General features: G+C 45.5%; 1 protein-coding gene across 2 annotated transcripts in view; it reads left to right on the top strand.

Moving 5' to 3' along the window:
• Window positions 1–20,891, top strand: part of PNPLA8 (patatin like phospholipase domain containing 8) — a 215,319-nt gene that overhangs the window by 130,601 nt on the left and 63,827 nt on the right. For both annotated transcript variants that reach the window (XM_063927296.1, XM_063927297.1), the window contains one exon: window positions 18,601–18,795. In XM_063927296.1, the coding sequence (XP_063783366.1) occupies window positions 18,601–18,795 (195 nt within the window). The remainder of the gene's footprint in view (window positions 1–18,600; window positions 18,796–20,891) is intronic.

Raw genomic sequence — 20,891 nt, forward strand, 5'->3', positions numbered from 1 at the left:
ATGGGCATGATAGGAATGCCCTACTTTTGTTTATTGTTAATCTTTCTCTGTGTTAGTATATAATATAATTTATCTCTCCCCTTATCCTCCTTTCCCAATATAGTCCCCTATATGTAAATCCCTGATCTGTGACCTCATCGGCCTCTGTTATGCCATCTTGTATATCAATATCTGACTTAGACTGGTTCATACTGATAATGTTACTTCATCACCTATATTGATGTATGGCTTACATTTATCTATTATGGTACTGCCTATATTATGAGTGATTGATTATGGGCTAATATCTCTTAGTTGTTTTTATTGACTTTTTTGGCCATCCGAGTATGCCTCCACCAGATATACAAACACCATCACATTTGTGCATATATAAGTGTACTGCTTTATGTATTCCTTAACCTAATAGCGACGCGGTTCCACCTAGCAACGGAAGTGATGTTCCGTGTGACAGGGCACACTATGTTGCTATGGACGCGGCGGACTACGAGTGATGACTGGAAGTGACGCACGCGTGCCGCATCACACGTTGTTTACTACTCCGGGGGGAATGTTGCCATGGACGCGGTAACTTCCGGTTGAGACCGGAAGTAACTTGCTGCGGTCCTGGGCGCCCGAGGCGGATAATGCACACATCTATGGACACTGTCTTTTGAACACACGGCTACCTGAAGGTATGCCATTCTATCTAATCTTACCTCTTTGTTTACATTATTACTCGGCCACGACACACTTCCGGAATTACCGGAAGTGACATATAGCGCTTCACAGGTGCATTCCACCGCACTACCCCGGACAGTGGGGGCGTAACCAATGGCCTATTAGTGATGGTATTTAACAAATGATGTCATGCTGCTCGTTTGACTATGCTGTAAACTCCTTGACAAAGGTCCTGGTGAGGACCGAAACATTGGAGGAGGACATCGTTACTTGGAACTGTGAGATGACCTTTACATTAAAATATTATTTTACTTGGTTGATTCAAATCTAGAGAGTGCTATCCTTTCCACATTTGTGGAAAATACTGTATTGTACTTTGGGTCCCACTCCTAAATGGGTTGGACTTTGATTGGCACCCTAGTAGTTGGCTGTGGTTTGTGAGAGTGCAGGGATCTCTATTTCTTTATATCTTTTTATATATATATATATATATATATATTTCTCTAACGTCCTAAGTGGATGCTGGGGACTCCGTAAGGACCATGGGGAATAGCGGCTCCGCAGGAGACTGGGCACATCTAAAGAAAGCTTTAGGACTATCTGGTGTGCACTGGCTCCTCCCCCTATGACCCTCCTCCAAGCCTCAGTTAGATCTCTGTGCCCGAACGAGAAGGGTGCACACTAGGGGCTCTCCTGAGCTTCTTAGTGAAAGTTTTAGATTAGGTTTTTTATTTTCAGTGAGACCTGCTGGCAACAGGCTCACTGCATCGAGGGACTAAGGGGAGAAGAAGCGAACTCACCTGCGTGCAGAGTGGATTGGGCTTCTTAGGCTACTGAACATTAGCTCCAGAGGGACGATCACAGGCCCAGCTTGGATGGGTCCCAGAGCCGCGCCGCCGGCCCCCTTACAGAGCCAGAAGGCAGCAGAGGTCCGGAAAATCGGCGGCAGAAGACGTCCTGTCTTCAACAAGGTAGCGCACAGCACTGCAGCTGTGCGCCATTGCTCTCAGCACACTTCACACTTCGGTCACTGAGGGTGCAGGGCGCTGAGGGGGGGCGCCCTGAGACGCAATAAAAACACCTTGGATGGCAAAAAAATGCATCACATATAGCTCCTGGGCTATATGGATGCATTTAACCCCTGCCAGAATCCATAAAAAAGCAGGAGAAAAGTCCGCGAAAAAGGGGCGGAGCCTATCTCCTCAGCACACTGGCGCCATTTTCCCTCACAGCTCCGTTGGAGGGAAGCTCCCTGTCTCTCCCCTGCACTACAGAAAGGGTTAAAAAAAGAGAGGGGGGCACTAATTAGGCGCAGTATTAACTATACAGCAGCTATAAGGGGAAAAACACTTATATAAGGTTATCCCTGTATATATATAGCACTCTGGTGTGTGCTGGCAAACTCTCCCTCTGTCTCCCCAAAGGGCTAGTGGGGTCCTGTCCTCGATCAGAGCATTCCCTGTGTGTGTGCTGTGTGTCGGTACGTTTGTGTCGACATGTATGAGGAGAAAAATGATGTGGAGACGGAGCAGATTGCCTGTAATAGTGATGTCACCCCCTAGGGGGTCGACACCTGAGTGGATGAACTGTTGGAAGGAATTACGTGACAGTGTCAGCTCTGTATAAAAGACAGTGGTTGACATGAGACAGCCGGCTACTCAGCTTGTGCCTGTCCAGACGTCTCATAGGCCGTCAGGGGCTCTAAAGCGCCCGTTACCTCAGATGGCAGATATAGACGCCGACACGGATACTGACTCCAGTGTCGACGGTGAAGAGACGAATGTGACTTCCAGTAGGGCCACACGTTACATGATTGAGGCAATGAAAAATGTTTTACACATTTCTGATAATACGAGTACCACCAAAAAAGGGGTATTATGTTCGGTGAGGAAAAACTACCTGTAGTTTTCCTGAATCTGAGAAATTAAATGAGGTGTGTGATGATGCGTGGGTTTCCCCCGATAACAACGGATAATTTCTAAAATGTTATTGGCATTATATCCTTTCCCGCCAGAGGTTAGGGTGCGTTGGGAAACACCCCCTAGGGGGGATAAAGCGCTCACACGCTTGTAAGGGCTCTACCTTCGCCTGAGATGGCCGCCCTTAAGGATCCTGCTGATAGAAAGCAGGAGGGTATCCTAAAAGGTATTTACACACATACTGGTGTTATACTGCGACCAGCAATCGCCTCAGCCTGGATGTGCAGTGCTGGGTTGGCGTGGTCGGATTCCCTGACTGAAAATATTGATACCCTAGATAGGGACAGTATATTATTGCCTATAGAGCATTTACAGCCTCCTTTTGTGCCTCCAGTGGCACTTTGGGATCTCAATGTAGTTTTGGGTTCCAAAAGTCACATTGGTTTGAACCACTTAAATCTGTGGAGTTAAAATATCTCACATGGAAAGTGGTCATGCTGTTGGCCCTGGCCTGGGCCAGGCGCGTGTCAGAATTGGCGGCTTTATCCTGAAAAAGCCCTTATCTGATTTTCCATTCGGACAGGGCGGAATTGAGGACTCGTCCTCAGTTTCTCCCCAAGGTGGTTTCAGCGTCTCACCTGAACCAACCTATTGGTGGTGCCTGCGGCTACTAGGGACTTGGAGGCCTCCAAGTTGCTAGACGTTGTCAGTGCCCTGAAAATATATGTTTCTCTAACGTCCTAAGTGGATGCTGGGGATTCCGTCAGGACCATGGGGAATAGCGGCTCCGCAGGAGACAGGGCACAAAAATAAAGCTTTAGGATTAGGTGGTGTGTACTGGCTCCTCCCCCTATGACCCTCCTCCAAGCCTCAGTTAGGTTTTTGTGCCCGTCCGAGCAGGGTGCAATCTAGGTGGCTCTCCTAAAGAGCTGCTTAGAAAAAGTTTTTAGGTTTTTTATTTTCAGTGAGTCCTGCTGGCAACAGGCTCACTGCATCGAGGGACTTAGGGGAGAGAATTTCAACTCACTTGCGTGCAGGATGGATTGGATTCTTAGGCTACTGGACACCATTAGCTCCAGAGGGAGTCGGAACACAGGTCTCACCCTGGGGTTCGTCCCGGAGCCGCGCCGCCGACCCCCCTTACAGATGCTGAAGATTGAAGGTCCGGAAACAGGCGGCAGAAGGCTCTTCAGTCTTCATGAAGGTAGCGCACAGCACTGCAGCTGTGCGCCATTGTTGTCACACACTTCACACCAAGCGGTCACGGAGGGTGCAGGGCGCTGCTGGGGGCGCCCTGGGCAGCAATATTTAATACCTTTATGGCAAAAGAATACATCACATATAGCCATTGAGGCTATATATATGTATTTAACCCATGCCAGATATCTAAAACTCCGGGAGAAAAGCCCGCCGAAATAGGGGGCGGGGCTTATTCTCCTCAGCACACAGCGCCATTTTCCTGCTCAGCTCCGCTGTGAGGAAGGCTCCCAGGACTCTCCCCTGCACTGCACTACAGAAACAGGGTAAAACAGAGAGGGGGGGCATTTTTTGGCGATATTTTGATATATTTAAGCTGCTATAAGGAACAACACTTATATAAGGTTGTTCCCATATATATTATAGCGCTTGGGTGTGTGCTGGCAAACTCTCCCTCTGTCTCCCCAAAGGGCTAGTGGGGTCCTGTCTTCGATAAGAGCATTCCCTGTGTGTCTGCTGTGTGTCGGTACGTGTGTGTCGACATGTATGAGGACGATGTTGGTGTGGAGGCAGAGCAATTGCCGATAATGGTGATGTCACCCCCCAGGGAGTCGACACCGGAATGGATGGCTTTGTTTATGGAATTACGTGATAATGTCAGCACATTACAAAAATCAGTTGACGACATGAGACGGCCGGCAAACCAGTTAGTACCTGCCCAGGCGTCTCAGACACCGTCAGGGGCTGTAAAGCGCCCTTTACCTCAGTCGGTCGACACAGACCCAGACACAGACACTGAATCTAGTGTCGACGGTGATGAAACAAACGTATTTTCAAGTAGGGCCACACGTTATATGATCACGGCAATGAAGGAGGCTTTGCATATCTCTGATACTGCAAGTACCACAAAAAGGGGTATTATGTGGGGGGTGAAAAAACTACCTGTAGTTTTTCCTGAATCAGAGGAATTAAATGATGTATGTGATGAAGCGTGGGTTAACCCAGATAGAAAAGTGCTAATTTCAAAAAAGTTATTAGCATTATACCCTTTCCCGCCAGAGGTTAGGGCGCGCTGGGAAACACCCCCTAGGGTGGATAAGGCGCTCACACGCTTATCAAAACAAGTGGCGTTACCGTCTCCTGATACGGCCGCCCTCAGGGATCCAGCTGATAGGAGACTGGAAACTACCCTAAAAAGTATATACACACATACTGGTGTTATACTGCGACCAGCCATCGCCTCAGCCTGGATGTGCAGTGCTGGGGTCGTCTGGTTGGATTCCCTGACTGAAAATATTGATACCCTGGATAGGGACAGTATTTTATTGACTATAGAGCAATTAAAGGATGCTTTCCTTTATATGCGAGATGCTCAGAGAGATATTTGCACTCTGGCATCGAGAGTAAATGCGATGTCCATATCTGCCAGAAGGAGTTTATGGACGCGACAGTGGTCAGGTGATGCGGATTCCAAACGACATATGGAAGTATTGCCGTATAAAGGGGAGGAATTATTTGGCGTCGGTCTATCGGATCTGGTGGCCACGGCAACTGCCGGAAAATCCACCTTTTTACCCCAGGTCACCTCTCAGCAGAAAAAGACACCGTCTTTTCAGCCGCAGTCCTTTCGGTCCTATAAGAACAAGCGGACAAAAGGACAGTCATATCTGCCTCGGGGCAGAGGAAGGGGTAAGAGAGGGCAGCAAGCAGCCCCTGCCCAGGAACAGAAGCCCTCTCAGGGTTCTGCAAAGCCCTCAGCATGACGCTGGGGCCTTACAAGCGGACTCAGGAGCGGTGGGGGGTCGACTCAAGAATTTCAGCGCACAGTGGGCTTGCTCACAGGTGGACCCCTGGATCCTGCAGGTAGTATCTCAGGGTTACAGGTTGGAATTCGAGAAGTCTCCCCCTCGCAGGTTCCTAAAGTCTGCTTTGCCAACGTCTCCCTCAGACAGGGCGACGGTATTGGAAGCCATTCACAAGCTGTTTTCTCAGCAGGTGATAGTCAAGGTACCCCTCCTACAACAGGGAAAGGGGTATTACTCCACGCTATTTGTGGTACCGAAGCCGGACGGCTCGGTAAGACCTATTCTAAATCTGAAATCTTTGAACCTGTACATACAAAAATTCAAGTTCAAGATGGAGTCACTCAGAGCAGTGATAGCGAATCTGGAAGAAGGGGACTTTATGGTGTCCCTGGACATAAAGGATGCTTACCTGCATGTCCCAATTTGCCCTTCACATCAAGGGTATCTCAGGTTCGTGGTGCAAAACTGTCATTATCAGTTTCAGACGCTGCCGTTTGGATTGTCCACGGCACCTCGGATCTTTACCAAGGTAATGGCCGAAATGATGATTCTTCTGCGAAGAAGAGGCGTATTAATTATCCCTTACTTGGACGATCTCCTGATAAGGGCAAGGTCCAGAGAACAGCTGGAGGACGGAGTAGCACTAACCCGACTAGTGCTGCAACAACACGGGTGGATTCTGAATTTTCCAAAATCTCAGTTGACCCCGACGACACGTCTGCTGTTCCTGGGAATGATTCTGGACACGGTTCAGAAAAAGGTGTTTCTTCCGGAGGAGAAAGCCAGGGAGTTATCCGAACTTGTCAGGAACCTCCTAAAACCAGGGAAAGTGTCTGTGCATCAATGCACAAGAGTCCTGGGAAAGATGGTGGCTTCTTACGAAGCGATTCCATTCGGCAGATTCCACGCACAAACTTTTCAGTGGGATCTGCTGGACAAATGGTCCGGATCACATCTGCAGATGCATCAGCGGATAACCTTATCGCCACGGACAAGGGTGTCTCTTCTGTGGTGGTTGCAGAGTGCTCATCTGTTAGAGGGCCGCAGATTCGGCATACAGGACTGGGTCCTGGTAACCACGGATGCCAGTCTGAGAGGCTGGGGAGCGGTCACACAGGGAAGAAACTTCCAGGGAGTATGGTCAAGCCTGGAGATGTCTCTTCACATAAATATACTGGAGCTAAGAGCGATTTACAATGCTCTAAGTCTGGCAAAACCCCTGCTTCAGGGTCAGCCGGTGTTGATCCAGTCGGACAACATCACGGCAGTCGCCCACGTAAACAGACAGGGCGGCACAAGAAGCAGGACAGCAATGGCAGAAGCTGCAAGGATTCTTCGCTGGGCGGAAGATCATAGGATAGCACTGTCAGCAGTATTCATTCCGGGAGTGGACAACTGGGAAGCAGACTTCCTCAGCAGACACGATCTACACCCGGGAGAGTGGGGACTTCATCCAGAAGTCTTCCACATGATTGTGAACCGTTGGGAAAAACCAATGGTGGATATGATGGCGTCCCGCCTCAACAAAAAACTGGACAGTTATTGCGCCAGGTCAAGAGACCCTCAGGCAATAGCTGTGGACGCTCTGGTAACACCGTGGGTGTTCCAGTCAGTGTATGTGTTCCCTCCTCTGCCTCTCATACCAAAAGTACTGCGAATTATACGGCAAAAGGGAGTAAGAACGATACTAGTGGCTCCGGATTGGCCAAGAAGAACTTGGTACCCGGAACTTCAAGAGATGCTCACGGAGGATCCGTGGCCTCTACCTCTAAGACGGGACCTGCTTCAGCAGGGACCGTGTCTATTCCAAGACTTACCGCGGCTGCGTTTGACGGCATGGCGGTTGAACGCTGAATTCTAAGGGAAAAAGGCATTCCGGAAGAGGTCATTCCTACACTGGTAAAAGCCAGGAAGGAGGTGACTGCACAACATTATCACCGCATTTGGAGAAAATATGTTGCGTGGTGTGAGGCCAGGAAGGCCCCCACGGAGGAATTTCAACTGGGTCGATTCCTACATTTCCTGCAAACAGGATTGTCTATGGGCCTCAAATTGGGGTCCATTAAGGTTCAAATTTCGGCCCTGTCGATTTTCTTCCAGAAAGAATTGGCTTCAGTTCCTGAAGTCCAGACTTTTATAAAAGGAGTACTACATATACAGCCCCCGGTTGTGCCCCCAGTGGCACCGTGGGATCTTAATGTAGTCTTGGATTTTCTCAAATCCCATTGGTTTGAGCTGCTCAAATCGGTGGAGTTGAAGTATCTTACATGGAAAGTAACCATGCTACTGGCCCTGGCTTCAGCCAGGAGAGTATCAGAATTGGCGGCTTTATCATATAAGAGCCCATATCTGATTTTCCATAATGACAGGGCAGAACTGCGGACGCGTCCTCATTTTCTGCCTATGGTGGTGTCAGCGTTTCACATGAACCAGCCTATTGTGGTGCCTGCGGCTACTAACGATTTGGAGGATTCCAAGTTGTTGGACGTGGTCCGGGCATTGAAAATATATATTTCAAGAACGGCGGGAGTCAGAAAGTCTGACTCACTGTTTATATTGTATGCACCCAACAAGATGGGTGCTCCTGCTTCTAAGCAGACGATTGCTCGTTGGATTTGTAGCACAATTCAACTTGCACATTCTGTGGCAGGCTTGCCACAACCTAAATCTGTCAAGGCCCATTCCACAAGGAAAGTGGGCTCATCCTGGGCGGCTGCCCGGGGGGTCTCGGCATTACAACTCTGCCGAGCTGCTACTTGGTCAGGGGCAAACACGTTTGCAAAATTCTACAAATTTGATACCCTGGCTGAGGAGGACCTTGAGTTCTCTCATTCGGTGCTGCAGAGTCATCCGCACTCTCCCGCCCGTTTGGGAGCTTTGGTATAATCCCCATGGTCCTGACGGAGTCCCCAGCATCCACTTAGGACGTTAGAGAAAATAAGAATTTACTTACCGATAATTCTATTTCTCGTAGTCCGTAGTGGATGCTGGGCGCCCATCCCAAGTGCGGATTGTCTGCAATACTTGTACATAGTTATTGTTACAAACAAATTCGGGGGGTTATTGTTGTGAGCCGTCTGTTCAGAGGCTCCTACGTTTGTCATACTGTTAACTGGGTTCAGATCACAAGTTATACGGTGTGATTGGTGTGGCTGGTATGAGTCTTACCCGGGATTCAATATCCTTCCTTATTGTGTACGCTCGTCCGGGCACAGTATCCTAACTGAGGCTTGGAGGAGGGTCATAGGGGGAGGAGCCAGTACACACCACCTAATCCTAAAGCTTTATTTTTGTGCCCTGTCTCCTGCGGAGCCGCTATTCCCCATGGTCCTGACGGAGTCCCCAGCATCCACTACGGACTACGAGAAATAGAATTATCGGTAAGTAAATTCTTATTTTCCAGGACGGCTGGAGTCAGGAAATCTGACTCGCTGTTTATCCTGTGTGCACCCAACAAGCTGGGTGCTCCTGCTTCTAAGCAGACTATTGCTCGTTGGATTTGTAGTACAATTCAGCTTGCACATTCTGTGGCAGGCCTGCCACAGCCAAAAATCTGTAAATGCCCACTCCACAAGGAAGGTGGGCTCATCTTGGGCGGCTGCCCGAGGGGTCTCGGCTTTACAACTTTGCCGAGCAGCTACTTGGTCAGGAGCAAATACGTTTGTAAAATTCTACAAAATTGATATCCTGGCTGAGGAGGACCTGGAGTTCTCTCATTTGGTGCTGCAGAGTCATCCGCACTCTCCCGCCCGTTTGGGAGTTTTGGTATAATCCCCATGGTCCTTACGGAGTCCCCAGCATCCACTTAGGACGTTAGAGAAAATAAGAATTTACTTACCGATAATTCTATTTCTCATAGTCCGTAGTGGATGCTGGGCGCCCATCCCAAGTGCGGATTGTCTGCAATACTTGTACATAGTTATTGTTACAAAAATCGGGTTATTATTGTTGTGAGCCATCTTTCAGAGGCTCCTCTGTTATCATGCTGTTAACTGGGTTCAGATCACAGGTTATACGGTGTGATTGGTGTGGCTGGTATGAGTCTTACCCGGGATTCAAAATCCTTCCTTATTGTGTACGCTCGTCCGGGCACAGTATCCTAACTGAGGCTTGGAGGAGGGTCATAGGGGGAGGAGCCAGTGCACACCAGATAGTCCTAAAGCTTTCTTTAGATGTGCCCAGTCTCCTGCGGAGCCGCTATTCCCCATGGTCCTTACGGAGTCCCCAGCATCCACTACGGACTATGAGAAATAGAATTATCGGTAAGTAAATTCTTAATATATATATATATATATATATATATATATATATATAATTAATTTATTACTGGCATACATTCTGTAATCATTGGTGGCCAGTACTGCCAGTAATATAAAATTTGCTGGCCTGTGCCAGCATTGTATATATTACTGGATAAAATAAAAATGCAGTACATAAACATTGGTGACCAGTGGTATATATATTGCTGGCCTCTGCCAGCAATGTCTGTTACCGAGGGAAGCAGGTTCATGCAGCTTGAGTGATGGTCCATGCTGTGGTGCTGCGTGTGGAGGGAGCACTGACTGAGCAGGACTCCGAGCTGGAGGGAGCAGGCGGACTGTGGCATCTAGCAGGTGGGGGCTTGGAGACCGTGCAGGGTGGGTCCGCCGGGAAGAAGAGAGTTCATCTTCCGGCCATCATCGCTCGCGACCATACACACTGAGTGATGATGGCTGGAAAATGAACCATCATCTTCAAACATGCTGGTAAAACCAGCCGACGGACCACCTCGCTGGCGATGATGCGGGAATGCGCATCATCGCCAGTCTTCAGTCGCTGGGCCATACACACAGGGAGACTTTGACCTCAAAACGGCCAAAATGAATGATTTTGAGGCCAAAATCGCCCAGTGTGTATGGGCCTTTAGGGTACTTTAGAGGGGGCTGTCGGGATTCTGATGGACGGGATGCCGCTGTCGGTGTTCTGACCGCCAACATCCCGTCCATCGGTAAATCATACTGATCCCCTCTCCACAATCCTGGCACCCACAGTCTCCGGGGTACACCCATTTGAAAAAGGCCCTTTTTACGAGATGTTATTCTCTACTTATGCGTGATCACCAGAGAACACCTCTGCACTGCATACAGTAAATCGTTAAGAAGTCCGTTGGTGAAATCTTTATACCTTCCTGACTTCAGTAAAATCGGGGACACACACCCTTTAACCTTTTCAAATGATGTGGACCATTAGTGGTTACTGTCTGGTGATCACTATTAAAATATGAATCTGCACTGTGGAAAAATACTAGCAGAGTTGACGGATTGGTGGGCAACAATTAACTTATCTCCCACACCCTGGCTTCAATAAACACAGGAGTCTTCTAATTTGGTGCAGTAGGTGGTCTGTTGTTCAAAATGGTATGCCTTGTTTGGGCCTAATTCAGACCTGATTGCTATTGTGCGTTTTCACACAGCAGCCAATCAGGGCTGAACTGCGCATGCGCTGGCACCGCAGTGCGCCTGCGCATGCCAGACAGCCGACGACCATCTCAGCCCTGCGATCGCCTCTGCCTGAATGATGGGTAGAGGCTACGCTGGGCGCAAGGGGGCAGCCCAGTGGCATTTGGCTGCCGTTTTAGGGGTGCGATCCGGGCAACGCAGGTGTGTCCGGACTGTGCAGGGGGTGGGCCGCGGTGGCTGCGTGACGTCACACACAGCCGCTGCGACCCTCACAGTGACGAGTAGCTCCCTGCCAGCGCCTAGGAGCTTCGCTGGTGGGGAGCTACTCTTAAAGTACAAAAGCATTGCCGCTGTGCAATGTTTTTGTACTTTTGCGACGGGGCAGGGACTGACATGTGGCGCGGACTAGCCCTGTGCTGGGCATCCCCCTGCACATCAGGGAAGCGGATCGTAGATGTGCTAATTTTAGCACATCTACGATCAGGTCTGAATTAGCCCCTATGTTTCCTTCAAACATAAAAAAATGCAATATAATGTTAAAGTGCAGATTTGTAAAGGTGGATTAAACCTGAAGCAACAATTACAAAGTATTTCTTGGTGGTTAGAAAAAAATACATTTACTTTTAATTCAACTTCTTTCAATTTCGATAAAAAAAGCACTTACTGTTGGAATGTGCTCAGCCCAAAAAGATTCAAAATAGGCCCAGCAGCGGAGAAACAGTAGGTACAGTTTTGTTTCCAATAAATGCCAGTGGAGAACTTTTACATGTATTTCAGACAAGGTTTAGGTTGAATACACACATAGGGCCTGTTCTGAGTTGGACATATCCCCTGTTTTCGAGCTGTCTACTCATTCATTTGAATCACAAAACACGGTGTGCACACTGCCACATGATACGTCCAAAGTCACAAGTAGATCAAGTAGATCCATGCTTACGTTCTCTTGTGCAAACGGAGACCACCTTGAAGTAGGAGTGGCAACTGGGGGAAGTGTAGCAAGATGCACAAAACGGCTATTTTTCGTGAGAGTGCCATGGACATGTGTGTACATCATCATGTGAGTCGTGCTTACAGGTAAGGAACGCATGTTTTCAGACGGATCTCTTCCACCTATCATGGAGTTGGTGCAAGTGCTGATACTAATGAGGGGGTGGGGGATGCTAGAACAGAGGGCAGTGCTTGCACTTTCAGATGGCCTTGGAGACAGAAAGTGGACGGAGATAAAGTACTCACCAGTCAGCTCTTTACCATCCTTCAAACACAACCTGTAACATGGCAGTTACGATCGGCTGTTTTTTTTTTTCATCTCCCTCCACTTTCTATCTCCAAGGCTTAGGTCTCTATTCAGGTTGGATCGCAAAATTTGAGAAAATGCACACCCGCTATTATTTCTGCAAATGCATTGTGCTTCAACGCAATCACATTTTAATTGACAGGAAGCCAGCGGAGGAAACATGGCGTTTTGTGGGTCTGTTTGTAAAAACGCAGACTTGGCAAGGCATTTTTCAGGTGGGTCTCTGACGTCAGAGATGACAACTTCCAGCCTCTTGCGTATGCCAATTTGTGGACGACCTTGCCTGGCGCAGAGGGAAAAACTCTTTGATCTGGTATTTGCATATGCTTTTGCGATCTCATCCCGCATATTGCAATGCATTCGTAATTTCTACATCGGGCGTTTTTTCTCTATTTCTGGGCGGCAACTATTTAATTGCAGCAACTGCTTTTTAGCAAGATTAGCGATCCAACCTGAATAGGGTCCTTAGAAGATAGACTCCTTAGTACTTCTCCCTCTTTGTTCTGCCGATTGCCGCATTAACATATGAAACTGATGTGTGTGACTCAGAATCAGGACCATAATTTGCATACCATGACGTAATGGTGTAGTAGTAGTAGTAGTAGTAGTAGTAGTAGTAGTAAGGTGAAAATAAATAATACAGCATACAGTATTGCCCTTTAAATTATGACAACAAATTGTTTGCCTTCCTCTTAGTTGATACAAGTTGTAACAGGTTGGGTTCGAAATGCTGGCGGTCAAACCACAGTATCCTGACAGTGAGAATCCCGACAGAATCCTTACCTTCCCCCAATGGCTACCTAACCTTTCCTGGAGGACCCTAACCCCACTCCCCGCAGGGTAATCCTAACCCTCCCCCCATGTTTTTTACATTGGACACCTAAGTGGAGTTGTTACGATTAAAGGTGCTTCTTTACTGAATAGTCATGTGTTCCTAATCCCCAAAATAAGCAGCATCTTTAGTAAATATCAGCAGCACTCAGTTACCAGAACACGTGTAACTCTAGAATTACGGCTAAGATTTTTCCTCCTTCCAGACATAAGCATAAAAAAGTGGATTTATTTTCTGCTTCTTTACAGTTCCAAAACAAAAGGCTTCTTGTGCAAGAAAGTTGTTTTCCAGCAATTGAAAATCATCACTTACCCTTAAGTGGATCAATTATTCATTTAGCATAATACAACTGTGGGATGGGAGTTTATTCACTGCTATATTCTGCTGCATCAAGTGCTGATGTAATGCCATTAAGTTTCTGTAAAAAACAAAGGCCACTTTATAAAATGTTGCATAGCAAATAGTAATTTGATTAGCGGAGGCACCAGACATACTGTTTTTCTGAATGTCAGCCACTCTCTGCGTATCATTGGTGAGTCACTGCTGTGTTATAAAACATCCCATATTGATGAAAGCTTCCCAACAGGAAGTGCTGGATCATCATGTGAGTTCCAGTCTCTGGTGCTTTGCAGAACATTCTGAATGACTCTGGTTGTACAGGTGGTCAGCAATTTGGATAACAACATGCTAGCTAGATTATGGATCTTCAGTAGAATGCCGTGATAGAACTTACTTATGTGCAATAAAGTGCCTTACAAGCTATCCAGTATTAAATGTCCACTGAACCATTCCTATATATATATATATATATATATATATATATATATATATATATATATACATACATATATATATACAGTAATCACACCAAACTTGTTTACATTTTGGGGCATTTATAACCAGACATTCGTGAGATCACTTATCTCAGAATGGAAGTTAATCACTAGCTATTAAAGATAATGCTTGCACTCTACTGAGCATGTGGCCTTTTCTTAACCCCATTGTCGGAGACTGCCGGGGGGCTCGTATTAAGGGTAGGAACAAATTTGTCGGTTCCTCAAAACGCTATTACAGTATACAGTGTTCAAAAAGGATATCCTCTCAGTGACAAGCAAGCTAGGTGAGGTAAGAGATTTTCTGATTCGGGCATCCACTGTCAGCCTGCACTAATAGATCCAGGCTAACCTGGTCTAATAGTAGTTTACTCACTAGTTACTACTAGATCCAGGTTATATTGGATCTGTAAGTGCTATCTACGCGGGCAAGACCAAGATTCTCCTGGAGGTCACCCATGGCTAAATGACAAATCATGCCCAGTTTCTTCCTTACATATCATGCATGTGTTTTATAAAATGTTTCTCTTTCAATTCAAACTATTTGGTTTGGAGAATCTGTTGGAAGTATTTTTTTTTTTTTTAAACCATTTTGATTCCAAGTAAAGGATCGAAACATTAAATATAATATGCAGCAAACTGTGTGGTAATACACAAAATGGTAGATAGAATACAGACCTAGAGAAACAGCAAGAGAATGTAGGCACAAAGTTTTGCATAGATTGAGCCATCCTCCAATATACATTATATATATATATATATATATATATATATATAACACACATATACTGTATATGGTTATGATAAAGAAACAGTGAAACATTAGCAAAAAAAATTAACAAACTAAGGCAACCCGTGGCTGAGCTAGATTAACAGCGTCCATAGGATTTTGTTTTTTAAAAGTATAATAGAGCTACTGTAGAAGCAAAATAAGTTGAAAATGAGGAAAAATAGTAGAGAAGGATCAAGATGGAAGATGTGGGAAGGAAGGGAAATAACCAGGGTTTACCATCACTGAGAAGATGAGTACTGTGTTATACACTACAGGGAGCATAAAAAAAGGTGTAAAACGTGTAAACATCAATTAAGGTTACACAATAGAGACAATGTGGAACTTTCAAAAACTTTCATGATTTGTAAAGATGTAGTGCGCAAATAGTCCAGGTACAGGTGACATGTTTGGGTTTTTTTAATCTGGCAGCTCCTTTTTCAGTAGAAAGCATTGCTGTCATCTATCAAAGTAAAATATGGAAAGTAGATCAGCTTTAACCATTTCCAAAGATTTGGAGCAAGCCATTTCCTCAATATAACTTTCCTGGCTAAAGTAATAGATACTGCACGAAAGAAGACATGTCTCATGACAGGTATAAGCATGGGTGACCATGAAACGAAATTAGCTAACAATTCAGACTCCAAGGAGAGTACCACAACATTGGAGTTTATACCAAAGATGTTAATCTCAGAGCACTGCCAGGAATTGTTTATAAATGTGGCAGATCCTGCATAACGTTTTGGGCAATGACTCGACTGTGCTGGTAGGATATGGTGTATTAGAGCCAGTGAAAAATGTAAGCCCTGTTAAGAAGTTTTATATTGATTTATTAGAACTTGGCCGGACCAACAAATCACATAGTGGACAGCATAGATGACTACCTTCTGGGGAGTTGAATTCCAGAAACGTGGGACCAGGCTATCTTCACTCAAGACCATAATCTCTCAAATCCATAATCTCTCAACCATAATCTCTCAACATGTCACAATACAAGAATCTCAGGTGACACGAGAAGTACAAAATGTAAAAACAGAACAAATGCAGCATTGAGACATAGGTAGACAAGAGGTGCGGGGTGGTAATTTACTAAGGGGTCTATTTACTAAGCCTTGGATAGAGATAAAGGGGGTAATTCAGAGTTGATCACAGCAGCAAATTTGTTAGCAGTTAGGCAAAACCGTGTGCTGCAGGTGTGGCAGATGTAACATATGCAGAGAGAATTAGATTTGATAGGGTTATATTTTTAATGTGCAGGGTAAATACTGGCTGGTTTATTTTTACAGTGCAATTTAAATTTTCAGTTTTAACACACCCCACCCAAATCTAACTCTCTCTGGACATGTTATATCTGCCCCCCCCTGCAGTGCACATGGTTTTGCCCAACTGCTAACAAATTTGCTGCTGCGATCAACTCTGAATTACCCCCAATGTCGCTAGAGATAAAGAACCAGCCAATCGGCTTCTAACGGTAATTTTTCAAAACCAGCCTGTGACTTGTCCGTTAGGAGCCGATTGGCTGGTACTTTATCTCCAGGGACTTTATCTCCATCCAAGGCTTAGTAAATAGACCCCTAAATGCGTAATGTTTAGCCTAGAGACATAAGAAAAACTGGGAATCCCTTTTTCCTCAGTCTAGTATAGTGACAAATGCTGAGAAATGTCAGACAGTCTGGGTTACCCCGCAGCAGTAAATATTTGGTGACATATGGATCAGACCCAAGTACTTTTGTCTTATAATCCAGACTGTACAACAGGATATTTGTAATCACTGTAGTGAGTTTGGAGTTGGGATGTGTTGTTTGGATGTAATTTCATTTCATTTTTTTTAGAGGGCTACAACAGTCCAAACCATCAATCCATTAGTAACCTTACATTTGAATGTAAATAGAATGTCAGACAGCTCAAATTTTGCCAAGGTTTTGGAAAGCTTGCATATATGTTGAAAGGATAGTGGGATAGCCATCTTTTGGTGTTAACTTGGTGAACATCAGCAGTCCACAGGTACTTAACGAAAAAAATGTCCAAACCCATTTTATTTAATAGTTTCAGTGGTACAACAACAAAAAATTAACAATGTTCTGCCTGTCTAGCTCTAAAACAGCCTCAGCCAGTGCTATTCTTTAGCAAGACGAGTTTCTTTCTTTGTGCACCACACAAAACAGAGCTTTATAATGCATCTTACTGACTCACTTACATTTTCCACTGGCTCTTCCAGGCCAGAATCACCTGGTTGGGAGCCAAGCACACCGTTTAAGTAGTGACAATACATCTATTGGCACTTCTCAAGCCTGTCCACATTGTGCCAGCCAAAAAATAGGCTACTTCAATTGAGTGTAGTCCTCCCCATCACTTATTATTCCAGAAAATCAGGCGCTATAGTTGAAATTACTGTAGCAAGTAGCTAGAATGAGTGGGATGGCTTTCACTGTTGCCAATCATTCCTATTTTCTCATATGGTATATAAAAGGAATCTATGGCATACATATGTCCTGTAACCATTTTCCTCTCTTTTCTTTTTTTTGCATTAAGTAAGTAAGAAGGATACCAATGCATCCTAGGTTTTCATTTATAACCCAATGAGGAACCCTTACTGCTCCTTAGTTTATTTTGCTTTGATACTTACAGTAGCGGACAGTTTATTAGTTACAGCTGCCGCCGCCGTCCCACATCAAATCTGTAGACAGTGCTTTTTAATGTTGGTTGCCAAGTATTGAAATGTGACCACTGCGCAATTCAAGAGGAGAATTGAGAAGAAAAAAAAGTGATTTAAACTATGCAGTGTTGTGGGATTCAGATACTGACATGTTGGTAGAAATGGAAGTCGTTACATTGACAGGGGATAACGGCACATACTGGTGGTCATTCCGAGTTGTTCGATCGCTAGCTGCTTTTAGCAGCATTGCAAACGCTAGGCCGCCGCCCTCTAGGAGTGTATCTTAGCTTAGCAGAATAGCGAACAAAAGATTAGCAGAACTGCTACTAAATAATTCCTTGCAGTTTCTGAGTAGCTCCAGACCTACTCCTAGATTGCGATCACCTCGGTCCATTTAGTTCCTGGTTTGACATCACAAACACGCCCTGCGTTCGGCCAGCCACTCCCCCGTTTCTCCAGACACTCCTGCGTTTTTTTCAGGCACGCCTGCGTATTTTAGCACACTCCCTGAAAACGGCCAGTTTCCGCCCAGAAACACCCACTTCCTGTCAATCACACTACGATCACTCGAGCGATGAAAAAACATAGTTCGAGCTTGTGTAATTCTCCATAGTTTTGTGTTAAATTAGTGAACGCATGCGCGCTGCGTACCATGCGCATGTGCATTTTGCACCTAATCGCTCCGTTACGAAAAACGGCAACGAGCGAACAACTCGGAATGACCACCACAGTGCAGCCAACAACGTACTATCATTGTGGTCTGCCATTTATATAGATGCACATGCATTCCCAAACATGTTTCAATCACACACACAGTTCTTTGGCATTTCATATGACTAGACAGATGTACTATTTGTGACATTACATGTAATGTTGCTGGCTTCTTTGTTCTTATTTGTGTACAAGCAGAGCATGAAAGGCATTTATTTGTAGTCCCTCATATACAAAATAACCCTGCACAGTCAAAGCTCGTCTATTTATAAATAGTCTCCGGGCTTTCCATCTAAATTGATGTAATTGCCCATTTACAAGTCCTGAGGCGACCTCTTACCATTTAATTAATTCAGCTCTTATTCTGTGATATTTGTATATATTTGCATAGTTACATTTGTTTAAGAACTACAGTATTAATATTGTAGAATTTTCTATAAAATCTATCAGATTATTGTGTCATTATACTATTTGTGTGTCTCTTTGCAGGTTGCTGCTGTGAGCACTATCGTTAACCGAGGAATACCTTTAAAAGCATTTGTCTTCAGAAACTATAACCACATTCCAGGTGTTAAATCTCATTATATGGGAGGATGTCAGTATAATCTATGGCAGGCAATTAGAGCTTCCTCTGCAGCACCTGGGTACTTCCAGGAGTATGTTCTTGGTAATGACCTGCATCAAGTAAGTGTGCATACTCGTCTACCGCTTTTACTATTTATTGGGCTCATATTGTAATACAAGCTGTTATTCTCCTCCCAACGTTATAGAGGCTTCAGAAGAACATCTTTACTGATCACTGTGTTCTGAATATGCCTGAAGGCTGCTTCATAATCATGTCAAATACATCCCTGACTTCATATCTTTACGTCTTTACAGCCTGTGATTGACCTAATCCCATAAAACTAAAAAGAAATCTGAATTGAAATGAATCGCTGGGTTTTGACAGCCTTAGCTGTAATAAAAAGCATTAATGAGGAAGAGAATATTGCCCCTTCCAGCATCTTTTGCTCAGATTCCTAAACAAAAGAGCCATATTACCCTTTATAGAGCAAAGTCTACTCCCTTTCGTGCACCTCCTATCCATGTGGACAGCTCACTCTTATCCAGCACTGATTGACAATTACTAGAATAAGAGTAAATTGCATTATATTAGTTTTATTTAGAGAAATCATTTACCTGTCTGCTTGTGTTTCACTGCTCACTTGCGCCAGGCGTCTCGCACCACATGGCATACGGAGGCTAGCTGTGTGAGCACACATCTGTATGGTCAAGTAACAAACTTTTAGTGTTTCAAGATTGTGTTTAAATTCCTAGTCTAGTGCTAAGAGGAAAATAAATATGCAGAGCAACACCTTCAGTGCCTTGTCAGGAGTAGTGGGTAGCAAGAGGTGGAGCAGGTTTGGTGATTTCTTGTCCTGTTTTATTTGTTGGAGATATTTAATGGAGCAACTTAGAAAATATGTTACTATTTATTAAAATCATTGGATTCTATTTGAAGTGTATTCTTTTGTGAAAGTGAGAGCTGGAAAGACATTTTTCATATTTTTGGTGATCAGTTTAATGCTGTTTGAATCATTTTCCGTAGACTACTGTACATCCAGGGACTAGCAGAGCAACAAAAGAAATAAGTTTTGCAAGGAAAATTAGTTTCACACCTCCATTTAAGAGATTTCTAGTGCTAAGCGTCTGTCTTCAGAAAGACTAGCGAGAAGGAGTTCACTTGTGATTATTGCGGCGCTAATTAGTCGGCATCCAATGAAGCAATTAAACTGTTGCTCTGTTCAGACATGAATGATGTGGGTTGCCACATTTCTCCGGCAGGGTCCACAGGTTATCCTCAGGATAACAATGGGATATGATGGAGCGACAGCGGATTGGCACCAAACAATCAAAAGCTTTCAGTTCTCCCAGGATGCAACGGGCCCTTCCATATATCCCCGCCCACTGGCTCAGGCAAATCAGTTTTTTGTTTGGTGCGGCAGGAGCTGGACCGTGGTCAGAGGGCTGCTGTTCCTTTTAGCAGCCCTAAGCTTTCTTATGTTATTTTTTAGTCTTACTAAGTTTTTGAGTGATCTTTTCTAAACAGCGTCTTATACGCTTAGAAAGAATCGCTCCAAGAACTCTCTGACGGGCCGCGACAATGCTTACCCACGAGTACAGTGCTGTTTCGGCAAGCGTCTGCGTCGGATATACTAGCAGGTCCAGCAGACGTTACCAGGCTGTGGCCAGAGCACAGAGAGAAGGTAAGGCATCGATTCCGCTTAGTAGATGGAATACGGACACAGCCACACTGTATTGGGAGGAGACTACCAAGCAGTAGCTGACGCGGCTGCCACCGCGGGTGCACCAGCGCTAGGCCTTAGGGAACTTAGGCACCCAGAATAGTATGAGGCCGCGATCCCTAGGGTTGATGTCAGCAGGGGGAGTTAGACGCTCTCCTGGTCACCCCTCCCCCCGGTTCATGACCAGTTTCCGCAGAGTCTCCCGCCATGAACTGTTTCCTCGCTTCCGTCCCAGATGCTACCACGAGGGCACTCGGTCGCAGCATAGGCCGCTGCATCTGTGTTCACTAAGCGCTACCGCGAGGAAACCCGGTCGCTGCATGGACTGTGTGACCGGTGCGTCTGTGTTCACTGAGCGTCTGTGTTCACTATAGGTTCCCGGAGCGACAGTGTACACTATTGATCGATCCTGGAAGCGAGTGAGTCTCCCTGTATCCCACTCTACTGAGTATGGGCTATACAGCACTAAATTTCTATCTGCTTGTTCGGTATGAA

This window comes from Pseudophryne corroboree, chromosome 6 (assembly GCF_028390025.1).
Source record: "Pseudophryne corroboree isolate aPseCor3 chromosome 6, aPseCor3.hap2, whole genome shotgun sequence".
Taxonomy (NCBI): Eukaryota; Metazoa; Chordata; class Amphibia; order Anura; family Myobatrachidae; genus Pseudophryne; species Pseudophryne corroboree.